At 48.7% G+C, this 24,215-nt stretch overlaps 1 protein-coding gene across 6 annotated transcripts in view; it reads left to right on the top strand.

Annotated features, from left to right (window-relative positions):
* GALNT18 (polypeptide N-acetylgalactosaminyltransferase 18) overlaps positions 1–24,215 on the top strand; it is a 351,794-nt gene that overhangs the window by 274,950 nt on the left and 52,629 nt on the right. For 5 of the 6 annotated variants that reach the window (XM_023646043.2, XM_001501162.7, XM_023646044.2 and 2 more), the window contains exons 7-9: positions 3,928–4,113; positions 11,544–11,681; positions 17,108–17,203. In XM_023646043.2, the coding sequence (XP_023501811.2) occupies positions 3,928–4,113; positions 11,544–11,681; positions 17,108–17,203 (420 nt within the window). The remainder of the gene's footprint in view (positions 1–3,927; positions 4,114–11,543; positions 11,682–17,107; positions 17,204–24,215) is intronic. The other variant, XM_023646045.2, reaches the window with a different exon arrangement.

Raw genomic sequence — 24,215 nt, 5'->3', positions numbered from 1 at the left:
AGGGTCTCTGAGATCAACTGTGGGTAAGACTTTCAAGAATCTGCCCGTGTCAAGCCATTGGTCAGCAAAATCACTTGTCACGGGGGATCAACGAGCACAGGTTTTCTCTTGTTTATTTCAGTGTCATTGGGCTGGGTCCAGAAGTGGTGGGGTAACACACATCTGCTCCAACTCCCAGAAGCTGCCAGGAACCCACAGGCTGCGTCCAAGGCAGACCTCTCTCTAGAAGCGTTCCTTTTCTCAGAAAGGAGGAGAGCGCAGATGACCTCCAGGTCCCATTCTCTAAGGAGGAGCCTTGTGCGCCCCTCCCCGCTGAGCCGGGCACTCCGGAAGTTAGCCAGTCTGTTGTTTGTTGGGCATCAGCCAGATGCATGAGTCCTCTGTGTCGTTTGTTCCCTGAAGATGGATGTATAAAAGGACCCAAATAGCAGCAATTATAATGGTTATTATAAAATAATAATAACGGGTGCAGACTGAGGGCTTACAATATTCTGGGCATTATGACAGGGCCTCCCTGAGCCCAATGCCCAGTGCAGCAACCACTGTCATGCACGTTTCATAGACGAGGGGTTAAGTACCCCAAAGGTGCCACTCAGCCAGCACACGGTAGAGCCAGAATTGACCTAGATGTCCTGTCCCTACCTCCTTGACAGCCATGCATATGGTCCTCACGCTGAGGCGGGCACAGGCTTGAACACGTACCCATACTCCATCCCCCTCTTCCATTGGGCAAAACTGAGGCTTGGGAGAAGTAACCTGCCAAAGGTGACACAGCAGCAGGTGACAGAGGTAAAAAAATTGGAATTCAGTTCCTGCTGGCTCCAAAGCTGTGCTTTAAAAGAGTACGTGCCACCCCCACCCGCCGAGTTGCCCACCTCTGCTGGAAACCTGTGATCTGTCCTGGGCACCATTTTGCACACGTCTAAAGAAGAATCTGGTGAAGAGCTTGAGAACATTTTGAAAAAGGGAAGGAGATAATTGAACAAGCAAGTACAAGAGTGCTGTGATCGGGAAAGACACGGCAGGGACGATGGAGCACGACAGGCTAACCTAGCAGAAGGGGATGCAGTGATGTGATGCTGAACTGACACCCCAAGGATGAGTTAGGGGAAGCAGGGCGGGTCGGATACGTAATTGCATGTGCAGAAGGCCAGAGGTGAGAGAAAAGCCGGCATGCTGGACAAAGTAAAAACATCTCAGTGAGGCTGCAGCATAGTGTATGGGGAAGCAAGCATGAGGCTGGAGGGGTGGGCAGGGGCTAGACCCCAGGAGCCTCAGGGGCTGTGCTGGGGAGGGCGAGATGCCGGGGTGGGGGTGGAGGGAACACCTGGTTCAATTTACACCTCCCAAAGATTGCTCTGGCTGCTGGGGGGAGAGCAGACTGGAGGAGAAGGCAGGAGGGGGATCAAGTTGTCTGGAGCTGTTGCCGAGGCCAGAGGGGACGTGACTTGAGGGAGATCTGGACAAGGGCAGTGGCTGCGGGCCAGGGAAAGGGGAGTGGATTCAAGAGCTCACCAGTGAGTCCCCATCACTCCATTCACTGTGGGCCAAGGGAACATGGGAGGTCTAATCAGAGCCCACCCCTCTGATTAGAACTAGGAGATGCGCCCGCTCTAAGATGAGTCGTGAACTGACTCCTTGAGAAACAGGTCTCATAATAAAAGAGCTTTGTTATGAATCATGTTCTGGGTTGTGTTGCTGAGATATGTCAAGTAATAGCCTCCGTTCCACTTGCAAAAAGAATAATTACCCTGACTCTTTGTGTTGTCAATAACATCTTCCCAGTATTCACAGGCTTTCACTGAAAATCAGAGCAAAGTGAATTGGAAATCAGTACGATCCCTAGAATGTGTAAGTTGTGGAAATGAAGGTGCACAGCCTGGAGCCTTCCATAGCTCCCTCTCCTGGTCCCCGGGACCACCCCTGGTTGTGGGAACTACTGTCAAAGCATGGTCACCATGGGAAGCACTGGCTCTTTCTGGAGCTTTGCTGGGGGTCAGGCAGATCCTTTTGTCTTCAGCCTAGCTGTGCGGTCTTGGGCAAGGCAGAGCCTTTAGTCTCAGTTTCCTCATTTGGAATTGGAGACAAGAACAGCTACTTCACAGGTTATTCTGGAGATTCTGCTGTATAATTTGTGTAGTAATAGCTGAGGCTGATGGAGTGCTTATTATGTGCCAGGCATTTTTCTAAGCATGTTGCATATAATCCCTCTAATCTTCTCAACAGCCTCATGAGATAGGTACCATCATGATCGCCGGTTGAGATGGGGAAACTGAAGTGCAATGAGATCAAATGACTTACCCAAGGTCACATAGCTGGTATGAAACAGAGCCAGGCTTTGAACCCAGGTAGTGTGACTCCAGACCCTCTGCTCATAACGGCCATGCTGTACTGCCTCCCCATATATGCAGTCCAGGGCCTGGTCCATAGCAGATGCTCACCAGGAATGCTTGTTTCCTTCCATTGGCCCCAAATAATATACTGAATGCAAGATAAGCATAGAAAGTGGTAAGTCAGTCAATCGCCTTCCCATTCTAACAGGCTGTGGGATCCACTGGAGTGAAATAGACTAGTGGAAGAGATGGTATTCTCTTCCTAACTAACACAGGGAGAATTAAGCTAAATCCAAAGCTGAGCTTGTCTTGGATGGAAACCTATGTTTGTTGATGGGTACATGTTGAAAGTGTGAATGTTATCTGCCAAATTGTCCTGTTGACAATACCTGACAAGTGACCACTGCTGTCCACCAAGAGATGTTGATTGCTTTCCCTCAGAAGTCTCATTCATCAACTCTGACCAGGTATTTCAGATTCATCCCACATTTATTAAGCATCAACCATTTATTGACTGATTAAGCATCAAACATTTATATATTTATTGCACAGGTATTTACAAAGTACCTATGTGTACCAGGCCTTGTGTTACATGCTAGAGATGAGAAATGAATGAGATGAGGGTTCTGCCCTCCAGGAACACAGAGTGAGGGAGCCAGGCTGACCTATCAGCAAGTGAGTTGTGATATCAGGAGCTTTGAGGGCCAGAGGAGGGAGCAAATGGTTCTGCCCCGAGAATTGAGCAAAGACCCCACAACAGAGGGGTCATGTGGCCAAGATCTTGAGAGATATTTTTCCAGCTGAAGAAGGAGTGAGGAGGGCATTCTAAGGTTACAAATAGAGTGGGAAAAAGCCTAAAAGCACAAAAGGATGTGCACGTTCCAGAACATTGAAAGTTCAGAGTAGCTGGAATGACTATGGCAAGAGTTCCAGGACACTGTCCCTCAACACTCAGAATTCAAGGTCACTTTTCTTTATTTTTCAAAATCAAACTGCATCAGGTTTAAGCTTGTACTCACCAAGGTCAGTGAGAAGTTTCCTATCATTCCCTTCCTTGCAGCCCCCTCTCCCTGGGGTTCTATCAGAACTCAGGGCCCCAGAAGGATAGAGTAGGAGAAGAGCACCTGGCACTCTCCTGCGGTGATCGCTAATCCATGTCCAGGCCCAGATGGTCCATTTTAAGATGACATCTCCGCCGGGAGTCTCTGCTGGTCCCTCCATGTCAAGCACTGCTGCAAAGAAAATTATCAAGGGTTTTGTTAACATCTCCCCCAGGGGCAAGCAGAACCCAGATCTTTGATCACAAAATGTCTGGTCTCTTCTTCAGGGGAGTGGAAAGGATGGAGAGAGAAGGAGCACTAATTGTTTGCTGGAAAATCCACAGCAACAAGAAACAAGACATGAATTAATGACTCAATAACCTTCTTGCTCTAGGAGTAGAATTAAGGTACAGCTTGCTCCCTTTACAGGCCATGGTCTGAAGAGACAAGGTGAAGAGATTTGTCCGTGCTCGTGTTGAGTGGTCAGCTGTGGTCTGCTTTAGAGGCTCAGAGTCGGGTGTGGGCATTGATGAGTGGCTCCATGTCTTCTGCAGGTGTGGCAGTGTGGCGGGAGTGTGGAGGTCCTGCCCTGTTCCCGGATTGCCCACATTGAGCGAGCCCACAAGCCCTACACCGAGGACCTCACCGCCCATGTCCGCAGGAATGCCCTCAGGGTGGCTGAAGTCTGGATGGATGAATTTAAAAGCCATGTCTACATGGCATGGAACATACCCCAAGAGGTAGGAAGCCCCCAGGGAGATGGGTTTCTTTGGGTTTGGTGGGAAAAAGCAAATAAACAAAACATCAAATTAAACCCTTCTTCCCTTGCGCAGCCAGAATCTTGTTTTCTGTGCTAGAGTGAACTCTCAACCCCCAAAGACACTACCTGTTGAAGAAAAGGGCCTGACTGTGAGGCATAAGCCATGTCTTATCCCACCCTCTTCTCTGGTCAGCATGCTTGAAGGAGGACTTCTCTCTGAAAGGGTCTTCATTTGAAATGAGAAAAGTGGACCAAATGGCTCCAAGGTTCCTTCCTGCTCCCAGGGCCTCAGCTTCTCTGACATAAGGTGTTTCATGGTCCTAGATTACAAATTTACCAGTAATTACCAAAATTACAAAATGTACCTTAATCTCCCTGTAGACTGGATTCAAGCTTCTCTGTTGAACTTTTGACCAGAGCAATAAGAAATGTCCGTATGCCTCTGAGATTTCCAGAGCCACATGGATGGGGATGGGATACACTCCCACAGGGAGCCTCAGGAGGAGAAAGGACCTATTTTGGACATTGTTTAGGCTGCTTCTAACCTTCACAGAACTCGTCGTTGCCTGCCGTTGTCCTCTGTCCCTCTAGTCACCTACACTTACAAAGTGCAAGACAGAAAGCAACGTTTCTTTAGTAGTTTTGTTCAGCTTTGCCATGTGTCATATGGAAATGACCTTGGACCACTGAGTTGGGAGAACCCAGCAGATGTCAGCCACAGGATCCCAACCTGCTTACCAGCCTGTCTGCCTGGAGATCATTGCTTACATTGCATTCTATGTGAGACAAGAGCTGTTGACTGCATGACCTTCTTCTTTCCTCCCAAGGCCATGGCTTCCCTTTGAGAGTTCTTTAGAAAGTGTCAGCTCTCTCTTCCTAGTAGGGAAATAATTGATCTTTGCTTAAAGTTTCCATATGAACGCCCTGTTCCCTGATCTCTCCACCAAGCCAATGTTGCTCTGGCTGAGTGATTGAGAAAGTAGGCTGGGCCTTTAGGCAACCCCACCATCACCACCACCACCACCACCATGGGGGCAAGGGGAGCTTGAGTTGGGTTGCATATTCCTACAACCAGTGAGATTTCAGTAGTTGGGAGGAAGAATGAAGAGCCAAGGCGTGTCAGCCGGATTGCGGCCAACTCTGATGAGCCAGCCCCGGAACGCGTCCCTGACAGTGGGAGTGTTTCTAGGGAAACAGCGGTGCCTTCTAGACCCATCTGTGGCTGTGGGCGTTGGATTACAGTATTCTCGGAAGGATACTGAGCCCCGTTGTTGGTGTCCTCTGATAGCAAAATCGAGAACATTTGGAAACTCCCCAGGAGCTCACCAGTGAAGCATTGTGGATCCCCAGGCCCTGCTAAAGGACTGGGGTCCTCTCCGTGCTCCTACCCTCTTTTCTCTGCACCCCAAATCTGCAAACCTTCTAGCCCTCTCCCCCCATTGCAGCTGCCATATTTGAAATAGACAGCAAATCCAATGAGTAGTAGAGAACTCAGTGGGTTCAAATAATTGCAAAATGATGAAACTCAGTGTCTGTCTGTGACTTCTCAGAGGCTTAGTTCAAACCAAGTCAAGTGGGTGGGAGGAGGAAGGGCGTGAACACAAGAAAGGCAGACGAGAGGTGAAAGTGTTCAGGATAAGGACTTAGGTGGAGAAGGAAGGGGTCAGTAGGTTTCCTCTTGACCTCCCCCGCCCCCTCCCCGCCCCTCCTGCCCCATTTCCTTCTGTGTCCAAACTCCCTCTTCTACGTTTTTCAGAGTTCTGGAAAGAGTCAACACTTTTCCACCTCCCATTCACTTCTCAAGTCACATCCCAGTACTACATTGAAATTGCTTTTGACAAAGTCATCATGGGCCTCCTGCCTGCCTAATTTAATAGACATCGTAAAGTCTTTAATCTACAGGACCTCACCTTTTCCTTGAAACTCCTTATTCCCTTGGCTCTGTGATTCCACACCCCAGAACATCCTCATCTCTCTCAACTGCTCCTAACTCCTTGCGGGAAACTCTGACTTCCCCTGGATGTAAGTGCCCCCCAGGAATCCATCCTGGGCTGACTGCTCTCATTATACTCATCTCTCTGGCTGACCCCATCTACCCTTGGATTCTAGCACCTACACGTTGAGGACGTCCTAATTAATATGGCCAGCCCCAACTTCTGCCCTTAGCTTCAGGCTTACAGCCTCACGTCTTCTCCTGGATGTTCCCGCAGGCCCTTCAGGCTGAATCTGACCCAAACTGAGTACATCTTTTTTCCCTGCAAATCTGCTCCTGTTCTTGTGCTCTGTCTCAGATCATGCTACCACCATCTGCCCAGACATGAGCTGAAGGCTGAGCATCTTCCTTTAATCCTCCTCTCCCTGAGTCCCCATCCCCAGCCCATTGCCAAGCCCTCCTCTCCAGTCCCAGCTCCTCTCACGTCTGAGTTCAGGCCTTGTCTCTTCCTCTGCAACAGCCTCCCACTGGGTTCCCTGGCTCAAATCTCACCCCCCCTCAAACCTGTCTTCCACACCCGAAGTTACCTTTTAAAAAACTCACAGCGACCGTGTCATTGCCCTGCTTAAAATCCTGAGATCACTCTCCATTGTGCACAAGATCAGGCATAAAGTCTAATGTTTGACACAGATCTAAGCTTTCTCCTCTGCCCACCTCTTCCAGCCCCGCCCGCCACCATCCCTGTTCTGGAGTCTCTGTTCAGAGACTACAAGAGCTGCCCGTAGCTCCCCGTCCTGATCGTGCGTTTCTCACCTCTGTGTGTTGGCTCACTTTGTCCTCTCTGCTTGGAATTCCCTACCCAAACCTTCTTCCCCAGCCTCTACCCTTACCAATTCCTCTCCATCCTTTCAGATTCAGCTTTGGTGACCTCTCCTCTAGGAAGCCAGCCCCAGATGGGGAGAACGCCCCTTTTCGCATGCATGTCTGTGTCATTGCATCACCACCCTGTAAAAGAATGTTCTGTTGTCTGAAAGTCTCTCTCTCATGAGACCAGTGGCTCTCAAATCTGGCTGAACTTTAAAATCACTTGGTTTCTAGCCCCAGAGATTATGACTTAATTGGTTTGGAAGGGGACCCGGGATCCTTTTTTTTGGAAAGCTCCTTGGAGATTTCAATGTCCGTCCAGGGCCGAGAGCCACTGCACTAGACTGTGGGCTCCCCGAGGACAGATTGTGTTATTCATATTTGTGTCACCATGCCTAGCACAAGGCGGGGCACATGGCCGCAGCTCAGTGAAACCTCACTGATGCTTATTAACTAGGGAATCTGCTGGCCTTGTGTGTAATCCCTTTCTCCCTTGGTCAGTGGCTCCTAAAAGCAGATCAGCAGACCAACTGCATCAGAATCACTTGCAGAGCTTTTGAAAATACTGGTTCTGGGTCTCTTCTGCAGAGATTCTGATGAGGAAGTGTGTAGTGGAGCCAGAATCTGCAAAAAGCTCTCCAGGTGCTAGTTTGGGGCAGCAAGGTTTGGGTAACACTAGTTTAGCTAATCCTGCACGTCTTTCCAAACTCATCTTTAGCATCACCTACTCCAGGAAGCCCTCCTTGACTGCTCACTTCCACCTCCTTACCATCCCTGCCACCCCACACCATGAGATCGACTAAGGGCCCCTCCTCTGTTGTCCCTTAGCATTCTCTGCTCCCCTCCCTGCTTCACACTGTGTGCAGAGAGTCTGTTTACTTGTCTGGATCTTCCTGACTCTCCTTTCAGCCACGCTGCAACTTCTTCCTATGTGTATGCACAGTTCTTAGGACAGCACCTGACACATACTAGGCACTCAGTAAAGATGAGCTGAAAAAGAAAGAAGAGGGAGGAAGCGTGGATGCTGCCCGTGATGTGGCGGAATCCCAGTACCTTCCGTTCCATCACAGGCCCACCTGTTACCTGTTTGCTTAACCTTCCACCTCCAGCACCCAAGCTGCGATTGTAGAGCTGGAACCCTTCAACCCTGCCAAGTGGCTGCCTTGAGAATTAAATGAGTTAATATATAGAAAGACTGATCAGTGCTTGCAAGTAGAAGGCGTGGGGTAAGTGTTCACTCATGCTGTGGATGTTACCACTCCTGCCCTCTGCATTCCCACCCCAGCTCTAAAATGCCCTTGCTGGGCAGGCATCCACGCTTGCTGCCTTCTACGCTGAGTCCTCCCTGGGCTTTGCAGTGAGCAGAACCAGCTGTCTCATCTGCTCCCTTGCCATGGTTGGTCCCAGGCTTTTGGAAGGCCAGAGGGGGCCCCAGCTCTTGCATCCTTCTACTTTAATTGAAAATCAGTTTGCTTATCAACAAACAGAAAGTCAGCCTGCAGCAAAGCATCGATTTTTTTGACACAGGGCTCAGGAACCCTAGACCTGCCCTGCCTGCTCTCGCCTAAGGACAGGCTGGGCGCCAGCGATGACTCCCCACGGTGCTTAGGCAATGGCCCTTCTTTAGGTTTGGCTACAAGAAGTTGTGTGTGTGGCTGCACACACAGGCAGGACTGCTGGATAGCTCTTTGTGTGGCTAAGTGTATTCGTTTCCTAGGGCTGTCATAACAAATTACCACAAACCAGGTGGCTTTAAACAACAGAAATTTATTCTCTCACCGTTGGAGGCTGGAAGCCCAAAATCAAGGGGCTGGCAGGACCGCTCGCCTCCCAAAGTTCTAAGCAAGGATCTTCCTTGCCTCTTCCAGCCCTGGTGGCTCCTGGCGTTCCTTTTCTTCTAGATGCATCACTCCAGTCTCTGCCTCTGTCTCTGTGTCTCTGTGTCTCTGTGGCCAAACCTCCCTCTCTTTTCTCTTATAAGACACCAGTCATTGGGTTTAGGGCCCACCCTAACTCCAGAATGATTTCATCTCGAGGTCTCTAATTATGTCTGTGAGGACCCTACTTCCAAATAGGGTCACATTCGGAGGTTCCGGGTGGGCACAACTTTGGAGGGGATCACCATTCAAACTGCTACACTAAGTATTCGGGAAAGGGGGAAAGTATATTTATTATTTTCTAACAATAAGAGCCAAGGCGATCGTCTCTGAGAAAGTTTGCTTATTTCTCAATTTCTCTCCCCTGCTCTGAAAAAGGTTTGATGCAATTTACAGCAAACACACAGGACAGTTGTGTTGAACCGTTAAAACACAACCACAGGAGTCAGTTAATGAACAGGCAGAGGAGAGGGACCAGATATCCAGGATACGAGCTGCTCAGGTCTGGTTCTAGATGCCCTAGGAGTTAAAGGAGCAATAGACACGTGATGGATTATCGCCCCAACCTTCTACCGTCAGGAGAGAGACAAACTGTCCCTTGATCCTGAGCGGAGAAAGGAAGTTTCCCCAGGGGAACCCAGAATTTTAGGAAAACACAGAGGCCTTCCTGAGGGAGGTTCTTCTAGCGCCTCCCAGTAAGGGCTGAGACACAATGTGAACTTGTCTTCGCACAAAGCACGAAGGGGGGAGGCCTGGGTCCCCGCAAATAGTTTTGTGATAAAAGGATGAAGTGCAGGGAAATTTAAAGGGTTAATACTTATCAGATCCCTTGGGGCAGGGGGGTAGTACCTCTTGGGGGATGTGAGTAGTACCAGTTGCTGTGTTCGCCACTTCATAAATATTTTCGCAACTCGGTCTCATCAGTATAGTTCAGGTGCAGATCTAGGCCTGGGGCACAGAGATAAGTCGAACACGTTTCCTGATCGTAAAGCAGCTGGGGTCCAGCAGAGAAAGGCCAAGTTGCAGTTGCTGGGAGGGCAGGAGCTGGAGAGCAGGCAAATCATAGATGAGGTCATCGAGAAGTTCCTAGACTTTCCATGGTGACCATCTCATAATGTATGTCAATGTCGAATCACTATGTTGTACACCTGAAACTAATATAATACTGCATGTCAACTCTACTTCAATAAAGAAAAGAAGTACTCCAAAGGTGGGCCTCACTGAAATTGCATCCTGGGAGTCTGGAATGTAAACCTTCAGGCTGCAGCAGGTTCAAATTTTTTTATTACCTGAATCCTGGTGGGCAAAAATAATTGTATTTCTTTCATATCTACGTTTTGTTTTTACTCAAGCCTGCATTGTCTGATGTCAAAACTTGTTCTAATCATGGCCAGAGACATGCAGCAGCCAGCTTTGTGATTTTTCTCAGATATTGCAGACCCAAACTCGGTCAATTTCGTTATCTACCCAACCCTAGGAACTTGATCCCCTGAGCTGATGCTAGAACCAGGGGGTTCACCCAGCCAGCACGTGGACCGCAGGGTCAGTGAGACGGAGTTGTACTTCCCTGTCTTTACCTGTCTCTGCTCTGGGCTGGTGTTTTATGAGATGCCACGTACCCTATCTGGTCCCTGGCTCCATGGTGTCATCCTCTGAGGTGTCACCAGGTCTTCATCTGATCCCCAGCTGGAGGGACCCCTCCTCATCCTCTGCTGTGGCATCAGCTCTTTTTCAGTTAATTCTGTATCCTATTCAATAGCTAGTGTGCAGGCTCAGGGAGTCTCAGCACCCTCGCCTCTGCTCTGGGACCACAAGAATTGTGGGGGCTTCTCTCTCCCTCTCACTCAACAGCACATTCACATCTCGTTTCTAACCCTTGCCTGCCACACCTTGATGGCTCAGGGGCCACCTCTCTGATACACCTGGGAAGTGAGGGATGCAAGTACTCCCTGTTCTAAGTACCCCAAGCTTAAAGAGAGTCTGCTTCTCCCCAAGGGACTTGGTCTTAGGAGGCAGAAGGGCAGGCTCCTCCAGGGGCACAGGGTAAGGTTACAGGTGCAAACTCCGGACCCAAGTTGGTTGAGTTCAACTCTCACCTCTACCGTTTATTAGCTGTGGGACTTTGGGCAAGTCACCGAAGAAGTTCCCAAAGCTCTTTGTCTCAACTCCTCGTCTGTAAAATGAGGATTATACGGCTCTGCCTCATAGGTTTAAGTGGGACAGTCCACACAAATGTAAATATATACGCGTGTCTCTTACAGAACAGAACCCAGCACTCTGTACGTGTTAGATAAGCCTGAGCTGTTAGGATTCTTAGGAATAATATTCGAATTAGCGTTATTCCATCTTCATCTCTTTTCCCTTCCCTCTCCCCCGAGAGTTCAGAATCTCTCATCTTATCCCTTGAGATAAGGAAAAACCGTGCTCACACTGCAATCTTCCATTACTTTCACCTACACCCAGACTACAGCTTTTTTTTTTTTTTTGGTTTAAAATGTAAGGCTTTGGCATCTGTGTTTTCAGTGGCCCTTGATGGCCACCCCCATCGATGCTGACTTCATGTTTCACAGTCCAAATGGAGACAGATATGGGGTTAAGGTGCAAGTGGGGAAGTGCGTGAGTTGAGTTCCCACGTCGTCCCTTCACTGGACAGTCTCCAGGAACCCTGGCTGGGAGGTTTGGGGAGAAGCTGTGCCCTGGCAGTAGCCGCATCTCTGCGTTTGCACTCCCGTGCAGGACTCAGGAATTGACATCGGGGACATCACTGCAAGGAAGGCTCTGAGGAAACAGCTGCAGTGCAAGACCTTCCGCTGGTACCTGGTCAGCGTGTACCCAGAGATGAGGATGTACTCGGACATCACTGCCTACGGGGTGGTAAGGAGCCGGCCCCTCCAGCCTCTACTGGGACACAAACAGAGAGCAAGACCAGAGAGAGGCGTAGAGAGTCAGGGGAAGGAGGGAGAGAGCCGCTCGGCCTCAGATAAGGCCCTGCGGTAGACCTGTGGGTGCGAGGCAGCCTTTGCTTTCATAGCTGGAACCCCTCTATGCCCTGGACAGAGCCGCCTGGTCTCTCCTGTAGAGTCCACAGAAATTTGGCTCCAGCCCCAAACCTGCACATTCCACTCCATAAAACAAACACCTGCAGTTAGGTTAAGATTGCAATAAAACCTAACAAACACCCACTCTTTCCCAAGCGTGGGTGCCTGGGGTTCCAGCCACCAGCCTGCATGCCTCCCCACCCACAGGGCTTATGCTTCCACTCACACGCAGAGCCGCCCGGAAGGGAGTTCTGGGGTGTACGAGCTTCCTGAGTTCGCTGTGCTTTGAGGGGTGTTCTAGGACTGCTTGTTGATCGGCACAAAGCATTCCTCCCATTGGAGGGGCAGAGCGCAGGGTTTGGATCCAGTCTTGACCAGACTCCTTCCCTGGCAAGTGTCTTAACGTCTGTGGGCCTCAGTTTCTTAATATGTTAAATGGGGTAAAATAATACTGTCCTCACTGGGTAGAAGAAAGTCTAAGACACAGAAAGGTATTTTCTCTAAGCTTAAACTTCTTTGAATGTGATAAACTCTCCCAATCTTCCAATATTCCCAGGACCATGCAACTCTCAAGGTATTGTAAAGGATACCTGATTGACTTGTGCCTCACCTGGTTTTTGCTGACTGAACACATACAGTTTTTCTACTGACAGTTCAGCCCTCAAAACTACCCCCGGGGCGACCTCAGTTACCCTCCGTGTTACAGATGGGGAAACAGAGAGGCAAAGTGACTTACCCATGTTCACACAGGTAATCAACAGTGAGACAGAGTCTAAAACATCAGCTTCTGACATCGCTCTGATTCCTCCCTTCGGAGAGCATCCCCTCAGACCTGTCAATATCCCAGGATGAAAACTTGAAGGAAGAACTGAGGCCTCTTCCCTTGATGACCTGGGGTCAGAACTGAGTTCAAGACCTGCTTCAGCAGGAAGATAATGGGCACAGCATCTCCCTTGGAGGGAAGAGTCCTTCCTGAAGGGTTGGCCTCAGTGTTGTCTGTGGGCCTCCCAACTCTAACATCCTAGGATTCTAAAGGAGAGAGAGCCGAGATCCTGGGAACTCTCCCTTCTCCCCTTCCACAGGGCCTCTGTAGTCCTGGAGGCCAGCCTGTAGGAGGGGGGGTCATATCCTCCCACAAGAGTCTCCATGGCATGGTTGACATGTTCTGAGAGAACCAGCTGGTGGCCTCTTGCTTCTCTACTTCTCAGTCTGGTATAAATCGGGTATCAGAAAACTCCTCAGCTGGTGCTGCCCTGCTATTACGTGAGCCGCCAGATCCTGTTGTCACCATGGAAACACATTGGCCTGTGAGGTGCCCATTAGCCCCATCTACCTCCCCAGAACCATCCTGAAGACACAGCAGCTACTGGTGCCCCCACACTGCTCAAGTTGTGTGTGCTGCTTGGCCATCGTTGGGCCCAGTCCAAAAGGGATAGCTGTGCTTCCGTGGCTCCAGAGGAACTATTGGCCCCAAACCTCTGTGAGCCAGGGCAAGCTTCTGGATTCATGTTCTCACCTAGCTGTCAGCTGTGGCTGAACAGTATTAGCCAAACTCAGCCAGAGAGGCAGGGAAAGCAGTAACAGTGGAGGTGTGTGCATGTGGCCATTGCGATTCTGGGTCTTGGCCAAAGGCATTCTTGTGTTCTGACTAAAAGACTCTCATTTTATGAACACATATAGCAGATTTACCATGCAGCCGCCTCACTGCCACACCCAGAAACCTTCAGGTGGTCAAATAGGAGCTTATACAGGGCTGTGATCTCGACCTCTCTGAGTCCATAGCTGGTGCTGTTTTCCCTCTGTCGTGCTGAAAAGCCACCCACTCATCATCCCAGAGGGCTCAGCTGTGTTAGCCATCCCTGGAGCTGGCAGAGGTCTCTGACCCCCTGCATATTCATCTTCCAGCTACTGTTCAGGCCCTGGCCAGCCTCCCCTCTCTCCTGCCTCCTCCATGGGCTGGGCTCCGACATGAGCAGAGATGCGCTTGCTTGTCAAGGAGCATAAAGAACTCTTAATGGGAGCAATAGGGTGAAGCTGTGCAAAGCAGGATGCAGCCACAAGAGTGTGAGGATTTTCTGGGGAATCATTCTTCCTGGTGATTATTTTTATTCTGAAATGGAGAGACCAGATATCTTCTCAGGGACGGAGTCTCTGTTTTCTTGGTCCCTTCCAACTCATGCCTCAGCCGCATGGTGCAAGTCAAATAACCCCTGGGACAAGTGGCAAGTCTATATAACCCAGCCCACTAATCCACTAATATGTCCCATTAGTGCCTCCTGCAGACGGAAGAGCCTGTGGACCCCATTGTGAGGGCATGGGCTTCCCTTGGATCATTGTGCTTCGTGTCTGAGGGACAGGGTGGCCTTGGATTAGCCCCAGCACTGGTGCTGACAGTGGAGCTGGAGTAGCATCTGGAGACAGGCATGCCTGACTTCTAACATTAGCCTTGCTACTTACTTGCTGTGTGACTTTGACAGTTTGCAAAACCCTGAAGCTTGTGGGCACAGCATTGCACGGGCATCTCTCATGGTCTCAGGAGGGTCGCCATTTGCGTGATGGGAGGAGCTTGGGCTTTGGAGGAGACAGACTCCAGCTCTGCCACTTGTCCAGCTGGGATGACATTCATGTGGGAATGCCACTCATCTGTTCATGGTATTCCTTTATTCATTCCTCTTGTCTTCACTGTCTAATCTGTGCCGGGGCCGGCCCGTGTCACAGGCAGTGAGGAAGACTGAGACCCAGTCTGGTGACTAGTAGAGAAGACAGACAAGGGAAGAAGCAAGAGAAATGGAAGTGCTGGGGAAGCATAGAGTGGTGGCCTCTCATCCAGACTTAGGTCAGCAAAGGCTTCCGGAGTGATGGAGAAGCCGAGAACCAGAGGAGGAGGAGGACTCAGTCAGGCAAAGGAAGCTCGATGCGGTGGGAATGGCATCACACAGTGAGAGGGGAGGCAGAGCATCTTACTACTCCACACTTCCTTCATCCTTAATAGAGATCATGCTACTGGCCCGTCTGGGTTGTTTTGAGGATTAGGTGGGATAACTCAGGGAAAGCACTTCCATGGTACCCGGCGCATAGATGCAATCAATGGGAGATGCAATCAATAAAAGCTAGCTTCCCCACATGGCTTTCAGGAAGGTTATAGCAGCAATAATAGCAGCTAACAATTAGTGCACATTTGCTCTTTGCCACGCTCTGTGCTAAGCACTTGTAGATACCGTTCCACTTAATCCTCAAAGCAGCCCTATGAGGTCAGCACTATCATGGTCCCTGTTTGAGAGAGAAGGAAACAGACGAGAAGTTATATTGCTTTGTCCGTGACCACACAGCTGCAGCCGGGATTCCAACTCAGCCTCTCTCTCCCGACCGCATCAATCGACCACCTGCTTAATGGGGGAGGGATGACACAGAGCCTCAGAGGACTTTATCAAAAAGCGCCACCCACCCCCTCCCCGAGAGGTCAGCTTTGAGAACCCACGAGAGAGCCAAGGCTGACATCAGGGCACTCTGGACCTTTTTCTTTGCAACAGCAATTAGGAGGTCTCACTAATGGATTACAGTGCTCAGCTTTAGATGTGACACCCAGGCCACTGGGCTGCAGGAAAAGTCCAAAGTGTATTTACATATGCTCCTCCCACACAGGCAAGCCAAATAGTTGTTTATAATAAAGGATTTGCTGCATAGATGCCTCTGGGGCCCCTGCCTAGGGAGCTGACACATGTTCATGTTCCTTTAGAACCCCTAAACTGCAAGTTTGGGGTTGAGCTGCAACCCCCGATAGAAGAAGCTCGAGAGGAAAGAACTGGACTCTGGTCCTTGTCTCCTGTCCAGAACAGGGTGTGCAGAGAGCACACGTGTGCCTCTGGTTATCTGCTCCTTTTCATGGCCCTTACTTGGGCTCATTGAACCCCTGCCACAAGCCATCAGGACTGCCAAAGCTCAGCCACCGCCTGTCTCTGACCTTCCCCTGGATAGATGACCCCTGTGGTCCATTGCCCTGGTCTTCCTTGGATTCCAATCTCCATCTCCTGTTCTAAACACAGTGCTTTTGGTTGCTAAGAAGAGCTATTTAAGCTAGCACAAGTTAACATGGGTAAAGGTCCCACAAACTCTCTTATGGGCACAGGAACTGACGTCCAGCTGGACAGGGGCTCTTGAGCTGGGAAGCCACTAAAACTACAGCAGGGGCTGGAAGATCTCTCTTGTCTCTAATTCTGTCTGCCTCATGCTTCATCTCATCCTTGATCTCATTTGGGTTTCTCTGCTTACGAATGGCCCAAAGACCCCCCACACCCAACCTATATGGCCTCATGATGCTAGTGGCCACTACCCACTGACCACGGTCTCTGGGTCTCTCATCTAGACTCCTAGGACAAAATAAGAGAATGGTGAGAGGGTCACATTCCAGAGAGAAAAAGAGGAGACAGAAGGAAAGAAATAAAATTATTAATTCATTCTAAACTGCAGATTTGTGCCCACTGTGGTCTATTCAACTGCAGTAGGTGAGCAGGGCCATGTACACACCCTAAGCTGCCCTTTCCAAGGGCGAGAGTGAGCTTACGCCAGAAGGGGACATTGAGTGTTGGCTTTCTGACCTAGACATGGTAAGACATTGTTCATGGTACCCGGACATTGCTTCTGTTGATTGCCGTGTGCCAGGTGAGGGTAAGAGATGCCTCTCTCTTCTCCTGCTTCCACCCTGGCTCCCTTCTCTCTTGTTCACCTCCCAGACCTCCCACTCTGGAGAACCCTCATCAGCTGGGCCACCACTGGGGCCTGGCCAACCGCTGCTGGATCTGCAGGAGGCAGAGAAGGCCTGGTCCCAGAGCCTGTCCCATGCCTGAAAACAGCTAATATCTTGCCTGCTTCTCCCAACCCTCAAGAGCAAAGACTTCTATCCAGGGACCCTTGAAGGCCATTGTGCCACCCTTGTGGAAATGGAGAGGGTGGAAAACCTAGCACCATCTTATATGTGTGCATGAGCGTTTATCTCTTATTTTTACTTAGACAGTCCCAGCTCCCCAAACCCAGCTCGCTGTTTAACAACATGTGAATGCTTCCCCTTCAAAGGAGACTGGTCTTCCCTCAGCACCTTTGGGCCAGGCAGAAGGTGGTGCTTGTTGGTTTCCACAGTATTCAAGGGGCCTTGGGTTGATTATGGAAATGGAGCCCGTCTCAGTGAAATGCTTGTTGCTCTTGATTTAATGCACTTCTTTCTCTGTTCCTATCTCTTTGATGTGGTTGTCTCTCCTCTGGCTGCAGCTGCAGAACTCTCTGAAGACCGATTTGTGTCTTGATCAGGGTCCAGACACAGAGAATGTTCCCATCGTGTACATCTGCCATGGGATGACGCCCCAGGTGAGTCCCCTGAGACATCCCTGTGCCAGGGGTGTGCACGTGTGTGTCTGCGGTGAGAAAGGATAGCTAAACTCTGTCATGGCTGCTCTGGGCCCGGCCTCGGGGGCTTCTCATTAGGAAGTATCTTCATGAGCCAAAGAGGAGAGTCACACCTGCCTTACCTGGAAGGAGGCTGTGGGAACGGATGCTGGGACACCAGGATTCTCTGGGGTGGGGAGTGAGGAAGGTGATACATTTCTAAAGAAGGACATTTGCCTCCTTTGGACAGGCCGTGAGTAAATCACAGCCCTGTTTCTGGCAGCCATGCCCTTCCCTAGTAGGAGGGACCCCTAGGGTTCTCCCCCAGCTCCCTGACATCTCCCTTCACCATTTCACAACCTTCAGGCTCTGCCCTTTAGTAGATCACAGCTGGGGCCAAAATTTCTAGCCATGAGATCCTTCCTAGCTCTTCTGACCTTCTCCTGGTGGAGAATGAAGGGCTACCAGGAAAATAAGTTATCCTAGAAAAATTCTTCGTTAATAGCCTGGGCTTCGGATATCCAAAGAGGATGTCAAGGCACAGGCAGGAGAAATGGTGTATTCAACAAAGTACAATGGACAACCATTGACCAAGAATGCCATGGACTGACCTGTTCTGAATTGACAGTGTTTTCGGAGTTTACTTATCTCACCTCTAGAAGTGCACAATGATTTTGAAAAAAGATATTTTGGGATAGAAGATACATATATTTGTGCAATTGCAATTCAGTAATTAAAAGAGTTGTTACCCACCAAAGGATATTGTGAAGGATATTGTGACATATGTGTCACCTTGCGTGCTATGCTGAGTTCCTTGCGATTGTCCACTGTGATCTCTACCACCTCATCCATTTTGTGGGCCAAGCTGCTATGACATCATTGACCGGTCAGTCGCAAGTCAGCAGATGACACTATCCCCACACCAGGCAGTATTGCCACTCACTCTTCATCATCACAATGGTGTGACATTTTTAGTGGGTGACTATTTTATGTAAATTTTTTGACGTATACATATATGCAGAAAAGAGACAAACTGTAAATATACAGATTAATGAATTTTCACAGCAAACACATCCCTGTAACCAGCACCCAGATCAAGAAAAAGGGCAGTATTGCCTGATTTTGAATTTTGCATAAATAAGATTATGGGGTATATGCTTTCTCGTGTTGGCTTCTTTCTTTCTTTCATCATTATATTTGTGAAGTATATGTAGTTGTAATTTGTTCATTTTTATTGCTATGTAATATGCCACCTTATGAATATGCTGTATTCATGATATATTCTGCTGTTGATGGACACTTGGGTATTGCCAGTTTGGGAATGTTATGAATACCGCTGCCATGAGCATCCTTGTTCATGTCTTCTGGTGTGCATATATACTTATTTCTTTTGGGTTTATACCTAGGAGTCGAATTGCTGAGTCATACGGTTGACAAATGTTCACTGTTAAGAGACATTGCCTGTATTAGTCTGCTAGGCTGCCATGACAAAATGCCACAGGCTGGATAGCTAATAACAGAAATTTATTTTCTCATAGTTCCTGAGGCTGGGAAGTCCAAGATCAAAGTGCCAGCCAATTTGGTTTCTGGTGAGGGCTCTCTTTCTGGCTTGCAGGTGATCACCTCACTGTCTCCTCACATAGCTGGTGAGAGAGAGAGTTTGAACTAGAGGGGACAGAGAAAGTGAGTCAGGATGGAGGCAGGTTGTTGGACCTCTTGGATTCTACGAGCCAGGACCATAGAGCTGTTCAGTTGTGAACACGCACTATTCCTCAAAAGGGAGGAATGATGCTGAAGACAATTCAGAGATCATCAGAGCCACCCCTCCCACCACAGGCCCAGGGCAAGGCTGTTTCCTCAAAGGGTGGGCCTGCCTCTTGGGTTTCAGTGGGCCACGACAGCCCCGCCCAATGTGGGCAGGGCCACCCCAGAGAGCCAAAGGGATGGGCAGCCCCACAGAGCCATGTGGGAGATGCTGACACCCCAGGTCGCCTGGAGGGCAGAGCATCAAGCGAAAGAGGATTATTCTCAAGGTTTAAGATCTGATGGTGTTTGCCTTGCTGAGTTTTGGACTTGCTTGGGACCCAGTAGCACTTTCTTCCTTCCAATTTCTCCCTTTTGGAATGGGATTGTCTATCCTACTCCTGTCCCACCATCGTATCTCAGAAGCAAATAACTTGTCGGCTTTCCCAGGTTCACAGCTGGAGAGAAATTTTGCCTCAGGATGCATCGTACCTCGACTCTCACCCATATCTGATTCAGATGATATTTAGATGAGATTTGGACTTTAGACTTTAGAGCAGTTGCTGGAATGAGTTAAAACTCTGGGGGCTGTCAGGATAAAGTGAATATATTTTGCGTGGGAGAAGAAAATGGATTTTGAGGGGCTGGGGCAGAATATATTGAAGACTGACTTGTGTGCCCCCAAAATTCAGATGTTGAAGCCCTCATCCTGACTGTATTTGGAGTAAGGAAGTAATTAAGGTTAAATAAGGTCATGAGGGTGGAGCCCTCATCCAATAGAATTAGTGTCCTTATAAGAAGAGACACCAGAGAGCCCAGTTACCCTCTCTGCCACGTGAGGACACAGAAGGAGGCAGCCATAGCAAGCTAGGGAGAGAGCCCTCACCAGAAACTGAATGCACCAGCACCTTGATCTTGGACTTCCAGCCTCCAGAACTGTGTGAAAATAAACTCCTGTTGTTTAAGCCACCAAGCCTGTAGTCTTTTGTTATGGCAGCCAGAGCAGACCAATATTCTGCCAAACAGTTTTCGAAAGTAGTTGTATCAATTTTTACTCCCACCAGCCATATATTAGAGTTCCACTTGTTCCACATCCTTGCCAACATTTGGTATTATCTGTAAATCATAGACATTGTGGTGGGTGTATAGTGGTATCCCATGGTGGTTTTGATTTGCATTTCTCTGATTATTAATGCAGTTGAGTTTATTAATGCAACTGAGTTTTCAGTTCAAAACATCCCTATGTTGTTCTTGAGTGTGGCCCAAGGTGGCCAGGTCATGAGTAATTAGATATTTTTGTAAATTCCCTCTCTACTTTTTAATATTTATGATCCAGAAGACAATGGGTGAACTTGCCTTTAACAAATCTATGTGGAAATCTGCAGGGTTGGTGCTTGTCTGTACCATTGGACAAATATTGGTGATTCCTCTGTGATGTGGTGGGTGTCAAGTCGAGTAGAGCTGCCAGTCTACCAACTGCAGATGATTCGATATGGGACAGTCTGTGTCTTGGTTAAGAGCATGGATTCTGGAGCCAGATTGCCTGAGTCCAAATGTCAGCTTTGACACTTTCTGGTGGTGAAACCTTCGACAAGGTTTTAAATCTGGGCCTATTTTCTTATCTGTAAAATATGGATTAATAGTGGTATATACCATAAAGGTGGTTGTGAGGATTTGCTAAATGTAAAGTATTTAAAATAGTGCCTGGCTTATGGTAAGTGCTCAATAAATGCTAGCTATTAATGTTGTTTTAATAATATTATTACTATTATTACTGCTCATTACACCTGACTCTTGCTCAGTATAGAACCCTCGAGATTCCAGCTCCAATCCACAGTGCACTGACTTTCCTTGACCTCATGCACCATGTGCCATGGGTTCCCGTCCTGGTCAAAACTGCTCATAGACCCCTGGAGCATCACTGAGTTGCTATGGCAGCAAAAATGCAGTGGAGTCCGAAGAAGGGCAGTGAACGGGGCATCAGGAAGCCTGAGTCCTAGACTTGGTCTTGCCACATATTTGCCCTGTCTCCTTAACCGTCTCTGGGTCTTTATATTCTTTTACTCTTTTATTGAGGTGTAATTTTAACTACAGCACACACATCTTAAGTGTACAGCTCGATGAATTTCTACATTTGTAGATACTGTACAGTCACCACCCAGACCAAGCCCATCATCCTGGTGGGCTTCCTTCTACCTTCTCTTCATCAATACCTCTACCCAAAGGTAATGACAATTCTAGTCTCTAGCACCATGGATTAGTTTTGTCTGGGTCTGTCTTCTTATCTGCAAATGAGGAGGCTGCACTGGCTATCTCCAGGCCCAGCTCAGCCAGATCTGACAATCTGCTTACCGCCAATTGTTTGTTCTGAGATTCAGTTGGCCTGGGAAGCTGTGAGTTTGTGCTGTGCTTGCCAGGAATACTGGGAGCTGCCTTCCTTTCGTGCTCTGTAAATCAGCTTCTTGATGTGGAGCTGCAGCAAGTCCTAAAGACTTGAGTCCCCCTCCACATTCCCCGCAGAACCCTCGTGTAACTGGGCTGTACAGGGAACACTGGGGCCCAGTTGCCCTCTCCACCAGGCCTACAGCTGAGGTGCCTGTCTGTCAGTGCCCAGAGGTCAAGAAGCTTGAGAACAGCCTCGGACCAGACACATTTCCCAGAACAGAGAGCTGTAGGGACTCTGCTATGGCAGGAATTTGTTGAGTCTGGTCTGCCCAGTGAGCTGGGAATCCAGAGAGGACGGGGTCATCCTGGAGATGGGCTGTGTGTCCTTGGCCGGAGTTCATCCATCCACTAGGGATGGACACAGGTGCAGGGGATAAGCGACGGGTGAGGAGGCAGGACTTCTGCCCAGCAAGGCTTCCCAAAGGCATATACCAGCCTTAATAACTTCATTGGCTCATGGAGAGGATGAGAAAAGGAGGAATTAGGGATATCAACTTAGTACAAGGTCTGGGTACAAATCAGAAGGGGATTGTGGACAGATATAGGCCCCAAGGATACTCTGAATCTCCCAGACTTGGTCCAAATCAGCCACACAACATGCATTTCCAAGGATGTTTTCCCTTCCTCCTGGCAGCTCTCAGCAAAATTTGTCTTGTTACCATGGCCACAGAGGCCAAGGAGAGCCCAGGGAAGTTCACATATGCACAGGCTGGACCACCACATTCAGTTGTACAGGTTGTACCCCGTATGACTCTAGAGCAGGGATGTGGCATCTGACATTGTTGTCTGAGGAATAGAGACCAGCCCGAGGTGACAGTCTTTCTGGTCTCTGCTATGAAACCTCACATGCTTGTCCCTGAGCATCACCCTTGATAGAAAGCCTGAAAATGTTGAAAGGCAAATGATGAGGCAACAGATAGAGGTCAAAAACCAGAGTGCCTGGGTCCAAATCCCAGCCATACCACTTACTAAGTGGGTTCCTTGGGTAGATGACATAAGTGCCTTGTGCCTCAAATTTCTTACCTATAAAATACAGATTATAGTAGTTCCTACCTTATAGGGTCATTATAAGAATTAAATAAATTGATGCACATAAAGCATTTAGACAATAAAGCTGGTACGCAGTCATTGCTTACTAAATACAGTCATGTGCCACATAATGACATTTTGGTCAAGAATGTATCATATATACAACAGGAGTCCAATAAGATTAATACCTTATAGCCTAGGTGTATGGTAGGCTCTACCATCTAGGTTTAAGTACACTCTATGCTGTTCACACAATGGCAAAATCGCCTAATGACACATTTCTCAGAATGTATTCCCTTTGTTAAGCAACACACGGCTGTATTGGCTGTTCTTATTACCAAACTGGGAAAGAGACTCAAGCGCACATCCTTGAGCTAAAAGGATGGGAATGGTTTAGCCTGGAGAGGAGCAGATTTAAGGGGGACATCAAAACTTCCAAAATTGTAAGGACTCAGATTTTGGGCTGAGTATACGGAAACTCTTCCCAGTCATTGGCTCAGGTGAGAGTGACCTCTCCGTCAGCAGAGGTGTCTAAGCCACGTTTGGTGGGCTCCAGGAGCATTATGAAGCGTTCCTATGTCATGCAGACTCTTAAGCTAAGAAATCCATAAGGGTACTCCCACCTTGGAATTCTATGCCATTTTAGTTCACTGCCTTTTTTTTTCTTACCTCAGTAGGAGTCCACCCTGTGGCAGTGGGAGAGAGTGATGACCGGGTGAAAGTCACTGCCCTCAGGAGGTTTCCACTCTAGTGCTGGAGATAGGCTCTTCTATATTTTCTAACCTTCAAGTCTTCCCCACAGCCAGGGCCTGAGCTCTTTTCTCTCTTGAAAATTGCATATGTGGCTACATTTGAGCTGCATGCCTTGGCTTTCAGCCAGCCACGGCCAAGAATGGGGAAGGAGGAAGAAGAACAAGAAGTCAGGACCGTGGGCTGACCCAGTTCCTCCTGCCAACCTTGAGGGTCACTGCCCTTCCTTATTTCCTTCTTCCAAATTTCTAAGTTTGTCCATTTGGGGTTTTAAACCCAGAAAGAACCTGCAGGTAATGAGCAATCCCCAAAGCTCACCGGCGTTAATCCAACAAGTTTATTTTGTCAGTTCAAAAAATTAAAATATGACTCTTCAACCAATTACAATGAAGACGTGACAGAAGCTTATTTCACTCACTAATAAGGGAACCAGCGAGATGATTAAGCAGGTGCTGAGAGCATTTGAGTATCTGTAGGCATTTTCTAAAAAAAAAGTATGTTAGAATAAGATTGCTAGATTAGATACCAAAGTGGTTAATGTCCTACAGGGAAATAAAGTCATAGCCTTTAGTACGATCCTTCCTACCCAGGCAGAACTCTAGAAGTTTGCATTAAACTGTAGTATCTGGGTACTCAGCAAAAGATAAATAGCAAAATCAAGCACAGGTTCATTCTCCTGGAAAATTATATTCTCTTGAGTGGGCCTGTTGGACAATGCCCAGTGTAACATTGAAAGGATAGACCACCTCCCCTCCCTTTTGCCTTATTTCCAGGGTTTAGCTATTTTTCTTACTCTTTTCACAAAGTCAGGTAAAGGTGGAGTGACTCTCCAGGACATCAGGGACTCAGGTGCCCTCGCGGATTCACAGTCTGACCATGTGGCCTTTCCCGTATTATTTCCCAGGGCGGCTGTAACAAAGGACCTCACACTGGGTGGCTCAAACAGCAGAAATTTCTAGTCTCACGGTTCTGGAGGCTGGAAGTCCAAGACAAGGTGCTGGCAGAGCCGTGCTCGCTCTGAGGCTCC

The sequence above is a fragment of the Equus caballus genome, chromosome 7 (genome assembly GCF_041296265.1).
Source record: "Equus caballus isolate H_3958 breed thoroughbred chromosome 7, TB-T2T, whole genome shotgun sequence".
NCBI lineage: Eukaryota > Metazoa > Chordata > Mammalia > Perissodactyla > Equidae > Equus > Equus caballus.
The sequence above is the reverse complement of the archived record's forward strand: the minus strand, read 5'-3'. Positions and strand labels throughout refer to the sequence as shown.